Below are 18,371 nucleotides of genomic sequence, written 5' to 3'. Positions count from 1 at the left end.
TGAATTACATGTAAACCAGTTTTCATTTGAGGTTATATTTTCCAGTCCGATGATGTGTTGCGATCGGAATGTTGATTGCTGATGATTTAATAATTCATTGTTTTCACCTTATTTCAAAAATATTGGTGCAATTAACACAAGAAAATATATTATAGCCATATGTTAGGTTAGATGCAAATTGCATAGTAGCCAGAAAGTAAATACTAGGCGTAGAAATTGGGGTAAAAATATTTTATATTTTAATAATGGTTGGTTCGGAAATAAATGACATTTTACAAAATAAAAAGGAAAATAAATCAACTGGGCGTTAAACATGTATTTTAGATTATTTATTTACCTACAATAAATGCTTTCTTTGCTGAATATTCATAATAAATCATTCAAAAAAATATTTTTCAGGATAATAGAATCAGAACCAAACACGTATTCCTATACAAAAGCAATAACTGAAGACTTGGTCGCTGAATACAGTACAAAGTTCCCCATCGCCATCGGCCGGCCATCTATCGGTGAGTAGATGAAACTGGTTGCAACTATTCGACGCTAGATGGCGCTGTTTTAAACGTAGTCAAACTTTGTTACAACTTTTGAACGCTAGATGGCGCTGTATTGAATTTAGTTGTTGCAACTATCGGAAGCTAGATAGCGCTGTTTTAAATTTAGTTGTTACAACTTTTTGACGCTAGATGGCGCTGTTTTAAATTGAATTGTTACAACTATTCGACGCTAGATGGCGCTGATTTAAATTGAGTTGTTACAACTATTCGACGCTAGATGGCGCTGTAATTTTTTTACTGTAAAACACGTCGTCTACGTGTAAGTAGAGTCAAATACACCGAACGATTTCAGTACCTATTTTTATAATATCTTTTATTTTTTTTTAATGAAAAATTAATGAAACTTAAGAATAAAAATATCGCTTCAAAGAATCCTGTTTTTTAATTTGTGATAGAGACAGCAGCTATTTTTATAATTAACGAAAATATAATGTATATGTATATGGGTAGTTAATTGATTACACTGGTCTGCAAAGAAATCCTCCTTTGAATAAAAATATGATAAACATGGAGATCTTAACATGCTGAATCTAGATCTGCTTTCAGTTTTTTTGTATCACGTCTAAATTTTTTTTTATTGTCGTTTTTAAATACCTCAAAATTCTGTATTGTTTAGTAGTCTCTCTTGCAATAATGCTATTTTATTCGGTCTTTATGATATTTTTCATCACAAAAATGACTTGAATTTATAAAACTAGAATGATATCTACTGAAGACATTATTTTTACACTAATTTGAAGGGAATTTATGGGCTTCCGTAGTTCTCATCACGACTCCGCTGCGCTCAGTTCAAAGTAAAGTTTTAAGGTTACGGTTGATGATTTTATCCTAATAATTTGGTAAAATTTTTATATTGTACTGATATATTGATGAAAATTTGTAAATAATTTCAACTATAAAGCAAAATTGAATCACGTGTTATGAATTTTTAAACGACGCAACATCGAAAGCGCGATTCTTTAGTGTGGTCTCTAGGGAATGCAAATGCGGGAGCCTAGATAAGAATTAAATTATGAAATTAAGCAGACTAAAGCTGTAAAAAGAGTATCCGGTGACCACTATGAAACATTTCACCAGAAGTTTGAGAGGAGATACGGAAAAGCTAACTGAAAATATAGTAAAATATAGATAATAAGTTGGCAGCAAAGATTGATGATTTTACTTGATCGATTCGTCGCGAAACTCCTTATAAAATATTAAAAGAAAAGAAAACTACTAATTGAAACAATGTATATAATGTGTAATTATATTATCTTATAGTTTTTAATAGTTTTCTTGACATTATTTGTAATATTCAAACCTAATTATTAAAATAACGATGTATTCTTAGAACAAAAAATGGGTTTCTTTCTAATTAAACTACAAAAAATCTAGACGTGATACAAATTTTTTAAAACTTAATTTCTGTTCAGAAGTATCACTTCTATAATAATCTTGTGCAAAAATAAGAAGGAGCGCGAAAAAAAATTTTTTTGCAGACCAGTGTTATTATTATTATTTTAAATAACTATTTAATATTATAGTGACATCAGCATGGAAGGAACCTATGCCGGGTTGGGTGGACAACCTCAACGGACCGACTGGCTTGCTTATCGGTAGTGGGAAAGGTTAGTTGATTTTAAATATATTATATTACATACAATAAGGTGGTAAGTAGGTACTTAGGTACTATAAATGTGTTTTTTTCTGAAATTTCCCTACTAAGTAATATTAATATTTATATTATATTATAGGACATTATTACACAAATCGACCTAGTCCCACAGTAAGCTCAATTAAGGCTTGTGTTGTGGGTACTAGGCGACGATAAATATAATAATTAATAAATACATATATAGATAATAACACCCAGACCCAAGAACAAATAATTGAGTTCATCACACAAATATTTGCCCTGACCGGGGATCGAACCCGGGACCGTCGGCTCAGTAGGCAGTTACTTTACCACTGCGCCAACCGCGTCGTCAAATATAATATAATATGTTTTATATAATAATAGTGTAGGTATCTTTATAAATTATGGCTTTTTTCATGTCACAATGGGGCGATTTTATGATATAATTTTTGTGTCTAGTGATTGGTTAGAGCCTTGGTTAGAGCTATTTAATAACTATATAAATTCAATAGAAATTTCCTTTGACACTTGCGACATGAAAGACATTAAATAAACAATGATAGATTGATTTATGGGTAGGAAATGAAAGATTTTCGAATTCATTTAATTTCGATTTCTAAATAATAAAACACTTCTCTGATTACAAATATTTTTATTAAAATTTTAAATTATACACAAATGTTCTTCAAATATAATATTGCAAAAACATTTATGGGATAATAACTAACCAATTAAACACAAAAACTATTGAAATATATAATCTTATATGTATCTCTTCCAGGCGTTATCCGCACGATGCACTGTGAACCGTCATACACAGCAGATGCGATTCCCGTAGATGTAGTCGCTAACGGATGTATACTTATTGCTTATGCTACTGCATTGGATAAGTAAGTTAGATGTAACTTAAGTACTTAGATGATGGGTACAGACTTCTAGATGTAATACGTACCTATATATTACAAAACCACTTGGATTAAGAGCTTAGATTTAACTTAACTAATTGGATACAATGTACTTAGATATAACTTGATTGCTTACTATATACTATTTAGATGCGTGAAAAAGCTTTTAGAGAAAATGATAACTTAAATTGATATTTTGTTAAATTATTCAAATAAAATGGTTTAGATTAATTCAAATTCAAATTCAAATTTCATTTATTTACAAGAATGTAGTTACAAAAAAGGTGTTGTTACAATATTAAGGCGCTAATACATTCTACCCACTATTTGGGTGTGCAAATATTTAAATGGAAATAAGTTTATTAAATTACACTACACCAACACTACACAAATTCTTCGCGTAATCATCATCAAATAAAAAGAACCAATTCATAACATTATTATAAATATAAATAACATGGAGTAAAATATTTTTCAAATGATGGTAAAGATTTATGTAATATAGATTTTACATGAAAATTTAATATTTCAGATCGAAGGAGACGCAAATCTTCAATATCACGCTGTCTGGAGTTCAGAAAATAACTTGGAAAGAAGTTATTGATACTGGTAAATAGATATCATGTAGACTTTACAAAAAATATCAGTAAGTATTCAAATATTATTATTAGTACCTGTTTCATTTTGCGGAAAAGATTTCCTGATCTTTTTTCAACCTTTTTCTGAATACAAGCGATATTTCGATACAATAATTGACAGAGGCTTTTTAACGACGGTATGAACTACGTCATAAATGTAAAGAATTGAATGAATTAAACGTAATCTCACTTATAAACATATAATTCCATTAAATATAAATTAAATCTCTATTCTATTACATGGTAGTCCCAAATGAATCAAATTTTATCAAATTTAAGTTCTAGTGAGGGTTATTCCCTTTTTAACCGACTTCAAAAAAAAGGAGGAGGTTATCAATTCGGCCGGTATATTTTTTTTTTTATGTATGTACACCGATTACTCCGAGGTTTCTGAACCGATTTACGTGATTCTTTTTTTGTTCGATGCGGGATGGTGTTGATATGGTCCCATAAAAATTTTAGTCGGATAGGCCCAGTAGTTTTTATTTTATGAGCATTTTTGTCTGTATTTGTAAATGTTGCAAGTGCAAGTTTGAAGTCGGTTGTTTTTAACGCAGTTATCACTTGTATTATAATCGATTAAGTGGTTTAGGTCGAGTCCATTGAGAACAATGTTATCAAATTTAAGTTCCAGTGAAGGTTTCCCTTTCTCTATCTCTATCCCAGGCGAGAAGTGGGTGAACACGTACCCGTTCCTGGTCGCGCTGTGGTACCCGGGCGGGAACATCAAGTCGCACTGGCTGACGCACCAGCTCGCGGTGCTGCTGTTCCACGTGCTGCCCGCGTACTTGTGCGACGCGCTGCTCTTCCTGCTGGCCAAGAAGACCTTGTGAGTGTCTCTACGACGAGTGGTCTTCACACACGCGGCCTCCGTTAGGAGGCTGCGTGGGGAATGCTGATCGGGGCGGGAAGCCCCCTGCAGCAGGTGGATAGCGCCGCCCGCTAATACGGGCGGGTTACTGTGGGGGCGAACCGCCCTGTTTAGGTATTTGGGGCACAGTATAGGAGACTGTGCCCGACTCAGAAGCTTTAAACATTTTCGCATTTTGCGAAGACTCGACCGACCTGTGAGTGTCTCTGCTGCGTATACAAGGTTATATGTAAAACACCGGCAACCTCGCAGGACAAGATAGCTAACATCATAAGTAACAACATTTGTTCTACGACTTTTGGTACGCAATAAATTATTTTTAAATGATTTTTTAAGCTTTGATTGTACTCTCCTAACATTTGTAAGTCTATGTTCTATTCATCATCGAATGACGCGACGCCCCCTTCCCCCTCTCGTTCGCTTCTTGTTCAGGTAATTTTTGGGATGCGCGTAGAGTTTATAATAATCAAACGGAAAATTAAATGAATATTTATTTTTGTATGAAAATAAAATCTAACAAATTATCAATAGTCGTAGAACAAAAATGTTGTTACTTATGAATTATGATGTAAGCTATCTTGTCCTGCGAGGTTGCTGGTGTTTTACAAGTAACCCTGTACTGTATAGCTGTGCATTTGCAGTAAAAAAAATCAAACATAATCTAGCTGAAACTTATTAGTTTCAGAAATATTTGACTTCTTTGCTCCGCGGTTTTACAAACAGTGCTCCGCTCCTGTTGGTCTTAGCAAGATGATATATAACCTATATAGCCTTCCTCGATAAATGGGCTATCTAACACTGAAAGAATTTTTCAAGTAGTTTCCGAGATTAGCGCGTTCAAACAAACAAACAAACTCTTCAGCCTTATAATATCAGTATAGATTTTACCTAATATTATTATAGATTTTAATTTTTGGCAAATTCTTCGGGAAAACTATAAAAAGTAATACACATCTATTACACCTATAACAAGTCAGCCTGTTTACACCATTGAGATATAAGTACATATGGAGACGACACCGATGGTTTACACGGTGTATACGAGAATGCTCTTGCAAGTTAGTTAGATTAAACTACTTTAGAAAAAAATATTCATATTAATTTTTCCTAATGCGCGATATACGTTCAAAACGCACTAGATCAAAATATTTTTATCTTTACTTTCATACCAATAGATAAGTAAACCGGAAAGGCAAAAGACGCGGGTTCAAATCCCGCCACATGATCGATTTTGTCTATTCCTTAAAAAAATCTCACTATAAAACTAAATATCAAGTTATGATTACATAATTTTTCATATTATTACAATCAAAATTACTTGGGTTGCCTGGAAGAAATCGCTCACGCGCGATAAAGCCAATCATTGTTCATCTCTAGCATAAGTAGCTATCTCTAACACGTAATATACTAAGTTTCTATACATGTATAATAAATAAATACAGAAATATTCATTCATTCATTTAATTCCAGCATGGTGAACGTCCAAAAACGCATCAGCCACGGTCTAGACGTTCTCCAGTACTACACGACAAAGGAGTGGCATTTCAAAAACAATCGCTTCCTCTCGCTCATGCAGCGTGTGAGTGAAGAGGAAAGGGAGATATTCTACATCGATGTTAGCAAATTGGATAGGGACGAATATTTGAGAGACTATGTACTTGGGGCGCGCCATTTTGTGTGCAAGGAGGATCCGGCTAGCTTGCCGAGAGCTAGGAAATTGCATAAAATGTGAGTGTAATCCATACTAAGTAATATTATAAATGCGAAAGTAACTCTGTCTGTCTGAACGAATGAATGAGGACAAATCTTATGACGTTTCATTTCAATTTTTTTCTTTTCAGCCCCCCCAGACAAGTGGCTTTCTATTGCAAGAGATTGACATAAGCTGTACATAAATGTATCGACAGCTTACGTCAATCTCATACATTCATAATCTATTCTATCAAACGTTACGCTAAACGAAAGCCACTTGATTCCGGGTTTGGCACTCGAGCCGAGCACTTGTGCTTAGCGAGAGCGCTCTACCTGCCGTCTATTGTTCTCCGTAGAGACGGGGGACCGCTACCTGAAATTCGCCGAAAGGCAAATTCCGGGAAGTGACCCGCGCCTTTGTTGGGAACAATAGCGATCGATAAGCGACCGGTCCCACCCCGCCTGCTCAGGTAGTTTACTACCTGGTCAGTCGCGGTGCAACCACAGCTGCATTCGCAGCGTACAACTATTCCTGTTTCTCGACGCGCCAGTCGCGGTTTCTCCGTTGCCCACCTAACGGTGTCAAACGGGCTTCGGAGAAATTAACACCATTCGGTGGGAGTATCTGTGGGGCGCAGATACCGCACGTTTGTATAAACGGCGTACAGCCTCACCGCTTCGGGAGCTTTTCGGTGACTGTGAGTCCGGGGTCCTCTTAGTAGGCACTGCCACGGCGGGCAGGTACTCCAACTGCTCGCTAGCGCCCGGACTCGGCCGAAAACTACTCTCGACGGGTCCACGTCACGCTTTCGCAGGGGGTCACTCCAAGACCCCTGCGGACCGTTAGGTAGTGACAACCTCACCCCGCTATCACCAGCGGGACGCACTAACACACCCACACTCACGCACAAACGTGTAGGCACACAACCCCCCCCCCGCCCGGAAGCGGGGAGGGACGCTAGGACGTCAGTTAGAAAGGTAGGATGTCCGATACTTTGGAGGGCTTAGACATGAAAGCCTTTATGGCTTTCCTAGTTAGGGAGAACCCGGAGGTACTGCGCGCCTTTTTAGCACGCAGTACCGCCGGGGCTCAAAACCTTGCCGCGCCCGTTGCGCAACCGCAGAGGGACTCTCCTGAGTCCCCACCGCTGTCCCCAGTGGCAGTCGAAGCGGGGTTCGAAGCCCCGACCGGTATGGAGTGCGAAAGTGCTCCTCCTTCGCCAGCAGCTTCGGAGGCGGAGTCCTCAGACGCATCTGACGGGTTCGAAACCGTCAAGAACAAAAAGAAGCGCAAATTAAAAGACTCTGCGCCGCCCGCTAAAAGGAACGCGACCGTTCGCGATTCCTCGCGCGCCGAGCCTAGCCGTGCGCCCCCCGCCCCTCAGGCATCCGCCCCTCAGGCACCTGTAGACCCGACCGCGGGCAACACCGCGACCGCGACCCGCAAACCGCCTTCTCCCCCACCCGTTTACGTGAGGGATAAATCAGCCTGGCTGAAAATCTCAGCCTATTTAGAAAAAGAAGGTATCCCCTTCAAAGCTCGCCCAACTAAGGACAATATTCGTGTCCAATTGTTAACTTCAACCCATCACAGGGTTTTCACGGCCTATCTAAGAGCCGAAAATATAGGCGGTCATTCGTTCCCCCTTCCGGAGGAACGCTCCTTAAGAGTTGTCATAAAAGGGATCCCCAAAGAGATCTCTGCCGACCAAGTCTTCGATGACTTGAAAGGCCAAGGCTTCCCCGTCCAAGAGTGCTTTAGAATGCACAATAGAATCACAAAAGTAGCATACGACATGGTCCTCGCGGTCCTTGATCGTACCCCGAAGGGGAAAGACATTTTTAAAATGCGGCATTGCTGCAAGCTTTCAGGGCTCAAGGTGGAAACACCCGACTCCCATAGTTACATCAGACAGTGTCACCGCTGTCAGCTCTACGGGCACTCTGCCCGCAACTGCTTCTCGCGGCCTCGCTGCGTTAAGTGCTTAGGCGACCACGGCACGGAGGATTGCACGAGGTCTAAGGATTTGCCTAATGAGGATCCACCGTCCTGCGTGCTTTGTGAGACTTCGGGTCACCCCGCGAACTACCGGGGTTGCCCGAAGGCTCCCAAACACAGGGTGGGGGGTCGCCAGAAGGCGAATAAACCTCGCGGAATCGCCCGCGCCGGGGCTCAACCCCCTCAACCAAAGCCGGCTTTTATACCGGCTCCGCCACCAAAAACTAACGCTTGGACGAAACCTCCGTCACTAGTGACGCAGGCCCAGTCGAGCGTGGCGGTGCCGCCCTCAGCGGCTCCCGCCATACAAGCAGCACCGAAGCCTTCAGCTGAAGTGCACTCACCCGAATCAGACTCGCCTGACGAGTCCTTTGCAAACCTCATTTATTTAATGAATTATATTAAAGACCTCAACCTTGATGAGGTAAACCTAGTTGTTAGGAAACTTAAACAGTCCAAGAGCAACATCGAATCCCTTAAAATTTTAGCAGCTCATTGGGAGCTGGTAACAAAACTCCAAAACACTCCCTAATGGCTACCACAGCTAGAATTAAACCCAGAGCGATCTCCGTAGTTACTTTTAACGCGGACGGCCTTCTCAAACAGACTAACTTAGTTAGGGACTTTGTCACCAGACGGCAGGTCGATGTGCTAGTAATGCAAGAGACATTTCTTAAGCCTTTTAACCGCAATCCGCGACTCGCCAACTACATGTTGGTGCGTAACGACCGCGTAAACAGCCCCTTAGGCGGCACTCTCATATATTACCGAAGGGCCTTGCACTGCACGCCCATCGACACGCCGCCTCTAATTAACTTAGAAGCCACAGTGATCAAGGTGTCTATGACCGGTCATCAACCCGTCATAATCGCCTCGGTCTATCTCTCCCCGTCAAAGACTATCTTGGAGAGCGATCTCAGAGCCTTGCTTGCACTGGGCGACTCGGTCATTCTGGCCGGCGACCTCAACTGCAAGCACTGGAACTGGAATAGCTCTTACGAGAACACCAATGGCAAACGACTAGACCGACTGACCGACCTTCTTAACGTCACGGTTGTAGGCCCCTTAGAACCGACCCACTTTCCGAAGATCACGGGACACAGACAGGACGTGCTCGATGTGGCGGTGATGCGGAACGTGACGTTACAGTTGCGCTCCGTTGAAACGTTGCACGAGCTCGACTCTGATCACAGGCCCGTGTTGTTCGAACTCGGCCCTCCCGATAGCACCACAGTAGAGTACATGACGAAGGTAGACTGGCGAAAGTTGCACGAGGCCTTACAGCCCGTCGACTCGCCAGAGCTGGAGTCTGTACCGGACAAAATCGACACGGTCGTAGAGGCGCTCGACGCGGTCTCCTCGGTCACCAGCCACATTCAATCCAAGATTGAATACGCGTCCCGGCGGGTCCCCGTTGGCCTCGGCCACCGGCTGGATCTGCCTCCGGACGTGCGTAGGCTGGTGGGCGATAAGAACGCGGCGACGCGCGCCTACGACCGAGCACCGACAGACGAAAACCGTAGAATTCTTCGTTCCTTACAGAGAGAGGTAAGAGAGCGAATTCAAGAATTACGCAACGAGCGGTGGGACTCCTTACTCAGCGAACTCTCTCCCTCGCACACTGCCTACTGGCGGCTTGCGAGGTCTCTCAAATCTGATGGCATTGCCGCCACTCCACCGCTCATTCGCCCTAATCAACCTCCCGCTTTTGACGATTTTGAGAAGGCCGAATGCTTAGCTGACAGTTTAGAGGAACAATGTTCCCCCAGTCTCGACTTGACCGACTCGACTCACATTAACGTAGTTAATCAAGAGATCGCACGCTTAACCGCAAGCCCTCGTACCGATGCCGAGCCTTTGTCACCAACGACGGCCACCGAAGTAAAATCGCTAATCAAATCACTCGCTAGTAGAAAGTCCCCAGGCGGAGACTCTATTCCCAATAGAGCTCTGAAAAGCCTGCCGCCCGCCCTTATCGCTCTCCTAGTAGCTACTTTTAATTGTCTCCTGGCCAATTGCACCTTCCCCGCTAAGTGGAAGGAAGCAATTGTGATCGGGATCCACAAACCGGGAAAACCCCGGAACGTGGCATCTAGCTACCGTCCCATTAGTCTCCTCAGCTCTCTGGGGAAAATCTATGAGAGAATCATCTCCAAACGCCTCTGGGACGCAGTCATTGCCAAAAAACTGCTCCCAGACGAACAGTTCGGCTTTAGACGAGCTCACTCGTGTCCTCACCAAGTACACCGCATCACGGAGTACATTCTCGCGGGCCTCACCCGCCTCAGACCCCACAGAACGGGAGCGGTCTTCTTTGACGTAGCGAAGGCGTTCGACAAGGTCTGGCACAACGGTTTGATTTACAAACTGTACACTCTCGGCGTGCCAGACAGTCTCGTGTTCATCATACGAGACTTCTTGTCTAACCGGTCCTTTCGCTACAGATTAGACGGCACGCTCTCGTCCTCACGCCCCATCCAGGCCGGAGTCCCTCAGGGCTCCGTCTTGTCGCCCCTCCTATTCGCGCTATACACTAGCGATATCCCAAAGCACGATAAAGTGCAATTATCCCTCTTCGCGGACGACACGGCACTCTACGTGTCGAGTCCATACCGCAAAAGAATAGCTCCACTCCTACAATCCGCGACCGATGCATTAGGCAAATGGTTTCGCAAATGGGGTATCACTGTGAACCCCGACAAGAGCGCCGCCGTGCTCTTCAGGCGCGGCGGCCCCGAGGCCATAGATAGTGTCAAACTCTATGGCCAAGCCATTCCATGGCAAAAGCACACTAAATTCCTAGGCGTCACTCTAGACGCACACATGTCATTTAAAGCCCACATTAAGGCAGTCCGTAAGAAAGCCAGCTATGTCCTTAGCCGGCTCTATTACCTTATTAACAGACGCAGTAAAATGTCCCTTAGAAATAAGGTGACACTTTACAAAACGGTGGTCCGTCCAATCCTCACTTATAGTAGTGTAGTTTTCGCGCATTGCGCTCCCAGCTCCATACACAAGCTCCAGACGATTCAGTCGCGGTTCATGAGAACAGCGACTGGAGCGCCCTGGTTCGTGCGTAACGTGGACCTACATAGGGACTTAGAACTCCCCACCATAGCCCAATGGATGAAGCAAGCGTCTAAGCGCTACTTCGACAAGGCTAAAAACCACCCTAACCCATTGGTGACAAAGGCCATCGCATACGTCGCGAAACCCGATCCCACTCATCGTCGTAGGCGGCCGAGACATGTCTTGGACGACTCCGACGATGATATTACCAAAGCTAACGCACGGCTAGACTCGGCGATTGAAGCCCAACGTCGAACAAACCGCGACACCGCACACACCACAGCAGAAAGCGTACACCGTCTTCGCCGGCGAAGACGAGGTCCCTTGTTCCGCGTTCCCGCGCCCACCCGGGTGAGCGCCCGTCCGATTAGGGCCCTTCTGGCCTCCTCCACTCAAGCGACAGCTCAAGCCGAGGTTCGTGGTCCCCGTCAAGGGGGGACGCCCTTGTGCATGTCGCTACCAGGGTGAACCTTCAGTTCACCCCCGCGTCCGCGTTAAAATGTAAAAGCCCTTCTGGCTAACATTGAGAAACACCATAAAAAAAAAAAAAAAAAAAAAAAAAAAAAACGAAAGCCACTTGTCTAAACCCTCTGAATAGATAAACATTTCTTCTTTTATTGTTAGTGTCGCCTGGTAGAGATCGCTACCTAACGATAAGACTGTCTTTGCTGTTTTATGTAAAATAGGTACCTAAATAAAATAAAATAATCTTTATTTGCATAAATGTGGTTTTACAGGTCTTATTTTTATAGGTAAATGGTTATTTTTTTATTTTAACTCAATACAGAGTTTTTATAAATTCACTAGCTGTGCCCCGCGGTTTTACCCGCAGTGCTCCGCTCCTGTTATTCATAACGTGATGATATATAGCCTACAGCCTTCCTTATAAATGGGCTATCTAACACCGAAAGAATGTTTCAAATCGGACCAGTAGTTCCTGAGATTAGCGCGATCAAACCAACAAACGCTTCAGCTTTATAATAGTTGTAATGGATTCAACATTTTTTAAATTTAATCTCATTTTTGTTACAGCCGTTACGTAGTGGACGTGGTATTTAAAATGTTGATAACTGGTCTGTTCATTTGGATCCTGTACTGCTATAAGGACACCTTTGGTTCATTAGTGACAATGGCAGATTCTACGTTAAGAAGTATTTTGAATATTAATAGTGAATAAATTTAAATTGAATAGATTTAATGTACGAAAGTGATTAAAAATTGTGTAGGTAAAATAAATAAAAATAAGTGATTCGAAATTTTTTGTATCACTTTTAGAGGTGTTTCTTTTGTTAAATTAAAATTTACAAATGAAAAAAAAATATATGATTGAAATATGAGTTATTTGATACACATAAAACTATATTATTGTCCAATTCTTGTAAATCAAATAATTTAAATATTGTAAATTTTAATTTTGTTAATAATTGTAATTCTGTCGCTCTTAAGATGTAAACTTGACTAAAAGTTTTTTCCAAAATACAGAAATACTTTACTGACCAAAGATACTCACTTTTCATGAAATGTACATAATATGTATTTTCAAAATGAATATTTTCAAATAATTTTCAAAACACGATTTATTTGAGTACCTACCTAAGATGTTAGAATAGTTACTTAGAATATAAACTTTGTAAATTGCTATAGTATGTATCTACTTTTGTTGTGGTTTGCATAATAAAACTGTGAAGGCATATTGTGTTTCATTTTTACCATCAAATAATAACGAATGCATGATATTATTATAATAATAATAAGAACTGCAAAACGTATACTGTCTTACCACAAAAAACTTTAGACAGGGTTTAACTTTAAGCGCGGGTTCTATAAAACCTGGTTTTGTCGTATTTCACATAGACAACTATTAAAGTGACAGATCCCTGGTTTAAAGTTAGTCTCTGCTTAAATTGTTTTGTTTCGTAAATAAAGTTTAAATGGCTATTCAGGTTTTGGAACGAAGTTGCTTATTGCGAATTATTAAGACCAAAAAGTTGTAACGACACTTTGCTATTGTTTTAAGCCATGCGTGCGCGTTTTTCTCTTTCTGTCTCTCTCTCTCATAGGAAGAAAAAGGAACTTCGTTCCATCCGGGTGTCCCTTGACACTTCTCAAGGTTTTTTTTAAAAATTGATTTATTTAATTGACGCTTCAAGTTTTACTTTTATAAGATGACAATAACAAATAAATCAGAATGTTTCGAAATCGGTTGTTCACGCGTGATAAAGGGAAATAGGAATTCATTTTTATATAGAGGTAGGTACATAAGGGTCGAATAAAAACAATAAATATTTTCGAATATTGTTTATTTTTTTACAAAATTATACAAAATCGACTTAAATACAGCTATATTATACAACTTAGTATACATTTTATATACCATAAAGACAAAGGCCTTCTCTTGTCTCATTATACCCTGTTGTTTATTTTATTTGTCATATTATTTCTTATATCGAAACATTTTTTTAATAAAAATACTACTAATATGTTATATAGAGCAATGGTTTAATTTTAATTCTTGTAACAAAAATTTTACTTTATTGTTTGTTTCAATATAAATAAAATTTATATATATATATATAATCGATATTTTCAAAAAGTCTTTAAAAAACTATATTAACGGTAACATAGGGCATTAGCTATAATCAGGATAAACTCAGGCAAAGCCAGTACACACATCTAGTCACTTATAAGTACATTATTTATTTCTATACATTTATATAAAAACAGTCTATTCTATCATTGTGTGTGTGACGTCACTCGACCCACTCGAGAAGAGGGAGGTCGTCCAGCCGCTGAGCCAGTAGAAAATGAGCCCCCAGAATAAACAGCGGACTACTAGATCGACGAACCACATTCTGGAAGATAGAGGAATTTTGTTAACTGTACGTTGATAATTTTATGGAAAATCTATGGAACTTCGTTAAAAAAATTATAGTGGAGACAAAATCGATATACATGTTATCATTATGATTAAATTCCCTATACCGCGCTAAAAAAATAGCCAAAAATATCGTATAGGTTGTACAATTAAAAATTTATAATTTATTTGACTTAAAAATCTTTAATTTTGAAAAAAAATTGTCATGAGTCAAGTTTCGCATGCACAAATAGAGCCTCACATAAACCACCCACACCTAACAACTATATGTAATAAGATTGAGCTTAACATAACAGCATATTTTAGGATATAAATATACACATTATATACAATATGCTGCACTTACATTTTCATGTGTCTTCGGGCGGCAGGCAATGTATCATCATACTCTTTGAGTATGAAAACTCGCGCGGCGCGGATACAGTCTTCAAAATATTTTGATATGTCTAAACCTGTAAAGGTAAATAGAGATAAAATTATTAAAAAAATACATTTTTAGCAGTAACATAAATAGGAGGCATTTGGAAAGAAATATAGAGCCAGATAACCAAATCAAAAATTATTAATGTAGTTGTCGCCGGCTGCGAAGAATCACGTTCGCACAGAAGCAATGACCAGCCATGTTAAGATCTTTTTTAGTTTTTTGTAGCTATAGGAAAGATATGAATCGGTAGTTGAAATGTCGATGTCGCTTGCAAACCGGTGGGTATAGCGCGCACTCACCCACGGCGTCCACCTTGTAGTCGCGGCGCTCGCGCACGTTGAGCCGCTCGCGCACGCGCTGCGCGATGTCGCTCTTGAAGTCCCATTGGTTGTTTGTGTAATACTCGAAAACGTCGAAGCCCTTGCTGATACGCTTGTGGACGCGGGTTAGCCTGGTTTTGTAGAAGTTTAATAAATGATTGTCTTTTCTTCGAAATAAATACCGAAGACTTGTTATCTAATCCTAAAATTTATTTAAAAATAACAAGAATATAAAGAGTTATCATAAATCTAGCAAATTTTTACATACACAGGCAAACTTACAGCCTATACACACACACACACACACACACACACACACACACACACACAAGCAAGTTCCCACGATACATTTTTACTCACACAGGCTTATATCCAAGACAGAAGAGAAGAATATCAACCAAAATGGCGGGCACCCAGTGGAAGAAGAACGCACAGATGTTGTGGTATAAACGAGAATGCTTCATGGAACCTCCTGGGTACCTGAAAATATACAATAGTGAATAATAAAAACTTGACAGGTGTCAAGGGACACCCGAATGGAACGAAGTTACTAAAATGACTTTTTTTTTTTTTTTTATGTCAGAGCAAGCAAAGGGGCAGGTGGGCCACCTGATGGTAAGTGGTCACCACCGCCCATAAACACTTGCAACACTAGAAGTGTTGCAGGTGCTTTGCCGGCCTTTTATGGACAAATAAGCTCTTTTCTTGAAGGCCCCAATGTCGTAGTTGTTCGGGAACACCGCAGGTGGCAAATCGTTCCACAGTTTCACCGTACGCGGAAGGAAGTTGCGGGTGAAGCGGACAGTGGTGGAGCGCCAACCATCCAGATAGTGCGGATGGAACTGGTTTTTACGGCGTGTGGTCCGGTGGTGGAACTGTGCGGCTGGTAGTAGGTGGAACAATTCCTCAGAGCACTCCCCATAGTAGATTCTGTACAGTATACAGAGAGACGCAACGTCTCTTCGCACTGACAGAGGATCGAGCCTATCGGAAAGCCTACGGTCATCGACAATTCGAGCTGCTCGACGTTGGATGCGGTCAAGAGGAAGGAGTTGATACTGTGGGGCTCCGGCCCAGAGATGAGAACAGTACTCCATATGCGGTCGCACCTGAGCCTTGTACAGCTGAAGTCGGTGGGCCGGCTTGAAGTACTGTCTCGATCTGCTGAGCACACCAAGCTTTTTCGAGGCTAATTTAGCCTTCGCTTCCAAATGACTTGCTTTCTATGAAAGAGAGAAAGATAGAGAACTACCGCAAAGTGTCGTTACAACTTTTCGTCTTAATTTTTACCGTCTAGCCCCCTTTCGCAACGCACGATAAGGAAATTCGTTCCAATTAATTGCTAGACGTTTGCTCAGGTTTTGCCTGTGATGATAAAAAATTGCCTATCGTGAAAATATTTTATAATTACAGTAGTGCATTAAGACAAATATCAAGTGAATTCAGACTTATGCTAAATTACTTAGTACCTACTTATTACTTGATTTGATTTAAACTTGAGCTCAAAACATTTAGGTACCTATAAATCGTTACTAGTTACCCTATATAAATGCAAATAAATATAATATGAATTTGAATTTGTATGTATGTGCCAAATTTCATGAAAGGGTTCAACAGTTTTTGTGTAAAGGAGTAGCAAACAAACATACACACTTTCGCATTTATAAAGTTAGTAGGATTAATTTAGGTAGGTAGGTTAGGTGGTTATAACTTTTTTATTTTAAACCGTATAGAACATACATTTGGTTAGAAGGCGTTAGTTTAGTATCCATGGTATTGTCGATACAAAAACAACAATATTTTTTTTAATTTTTTTTCCATATAGAAGCTAGAAAATAGTTTTAAATCGTCACTTGAATATTGACTACTTACCAAACAACTCCGTTTAGAGGTACTCTGTTCATAATGATCTCTCTGCCAGCGTCTATCATTTCGATCCACGTCACTTTGATCTCAGCTGATGATGTGAAGTTGATCACATTTGATTCTTTGTCGCTGCAAGTAAATAAAATTAATAACTAATTTTATTTAACAACTCAGGCCCCGGAATCACAGACACAATAGAAAATCTATTGTGTCGTGGACCGATCGGGCCGCTTCGGGCTCAATGGTTTAAACTGAAATCAAAATTGAATATTTCGAAAGTGGTAAACAACAAAGCAATGACATGGTATAGAAAATTGGGATAAGAAAATTTCTGAACTAGAAGTATATTTGAAGAACTACAAACTGTTTTTTTTTTTACTTTTAATTTTACAAACAAATAAATAAATATTTCAGCATAATTTTCACACACGGCACGATCTGATCCCATACTAAGCTTTCGCTTGTGTTATGGAAACCATGACACCATACACCATACATATATAATTTTAAATAAATTCATAAATAGATAAATAACACCTAGACACAGAGCAAACATCTTTGTTCATCACACAAATATTTGCACCGGGTGGGAATCGAACCCACGACCTCTGGCTTGAAAGGCAGGGCCACTACCAACCAAGCCAACCGGTCAGTCAAAACTTTATTTTTTACTTTTACTTTTACTTTTACTTTTACTTTTACTCTACTCTACTCTACTGTACTCTACTTTACCAACTCACCCATTTGTTATATAATTCCAAGCCATTATCATAATGCCGTTGATAAAAACATCTACAGGAAGGTAATCTGCGTAACTGTTACCTTTACAGTACATTGTTCGGATCACACCCTTGCCGGCACCTGCGAATATATTTTATTATTTTAGAAGCATTTAGATATTAAAGATTTTAACGAATTTTAAACGCGATTTATTAGTATCTTTTACTAGCTGTGCCGCGCGGTTTCACCCGCATTGCTCCGCTCATGTTGGTCTTAGGGTGATGATATAATATACCTTCCTTGATAAATGGGCTATCTAACACTGAAAGAATTTTTTAAATCTGACCAGTAGTTTTTGAGATTAGCGCGTTCAAACAAACAAACAAACTCTTAAGATTAATAATCTATAATATTAAAATGAATCACAAAATATGTGTCGAGAACGGCTGAACCGATTTCGATAATTCTTTTTTTATTGTATTCCTTGAAGTACGAGGATGGTTCTTATGTAGAGAAAACGTAAATATGTAACACGGGCGAAGCCGGGGCGGACCGCTAGTATTAGTATAGATTATTATCCCGACGTTTCGAACACTGTATACTTATTTTTGAAGTGAAGAGGACCCATAAAACAATTATAAATATAGTTAAAAACACGCTTGATAAAATGAAATCATTGTATTGTCTCTGATCCTTGATGTGAAGAAACTCAAACTCAAACTCAAACATTTATTTATTCAATTAGACTTCTTCTAGAAGCACTTTTGAAAAGTCATTTAAACATATTTTTAACATTTACCACGAAAGAATTATCTATCCC

General features: G+C 40.0%; 2 protein-coding genes across 4 annotated transcripts in view; one reads left to right on the top strand and one right to left on the bottom strand.

The window, feature by feature from the left end:
• LOC123704475 (putative fatty acyl-CoA reductase CG5065) overlaps positions 1–12,571 on the top strand; it is a 30,070-nt gene extending 17,499 nt beyond the window's left edge. The window contains exons 7-13 of the mRNA XM_045652870.1: positions 400–509; positions 2,081–2,164; positions 2,954–3,062; positions 3,610–3,686; positions 4,382–4,544; positions 6,057–6,314; positions 12,379–12,571. Of these exons, the coding sequence (XP_045508826.1) occupies positions 400–509; positions 2,081–2,164; positions 2,954–3,062; positions 3,610–3,686; positions 4,382–4,544; positions 6,057–6,314; positions 12,379–12,523 (946 nt within the window). The 3' untranslated portion in view covers positions 12,524–12,571. The remainder of the gene's footprint in view (positions 1–399; positions 510–2,080; positions 2,165–2,953; positions 3,063–3,609; positions 3,687–4,381; positions 4,545–6,056; positions 6,315–12,378) is intronic.
• Positions 12,572–13,629: 1,058 nt separating this feature from the next.
• The window catches only part of LOC123704369 (putative fatty acyl-CoA reductase CG5065), a 32,614-nt gene continuing 27,872 nt past the window's right edge, over positions 13,630–18,371 (bottom strand). For all 3 annotated transcript variants that reach the window (XM_045652722.1, XM_045652724.1, XM_045652723.1), the window contains exons 9-14: positions 17,572–17,692; positions 16,838–16,960; positions 15,326–15,445; positions 14,945–15,096; positions 14,568–14,673; positions 13,630–14,198 (exon numbers count right to left, since the gene is read on the bottom strand). In XM_045652722.1, coding sequence (XP_045508678.1) covers positions 14,072–14,198; positions 14,568–14,673; positions 14,945–15,096; positions 15,326–15,445; positions 16,838–16,960; positions 17,572–17,692 — 749 coding nt within the window. In that variant the 3' untranslated portion in view covers positions 13,630–14,071. The remainder of the gene's footprint in view (positions 14,199–14,567; positions 14,674–14,944; positions 15,097–15,325; positions 15,446–16,837; positions 16,961–17,571; positions 17,693–18,371) is intronic.

The sequence above is a fragment of the Colias croceus genome, chromosome 29, assembly GCF_905220415.1.
Source record: "Colias croceus chromosome 29, ilColCroc2.1".
NCBI lineage: Eukaryota > Metazoa > Arthropoda > Insecta > Lepidoptera > Pieridae > Colias > Colias croceus.
This window is presented reverse-complemented; position numbering and strand designations above follow the sequence as displayed.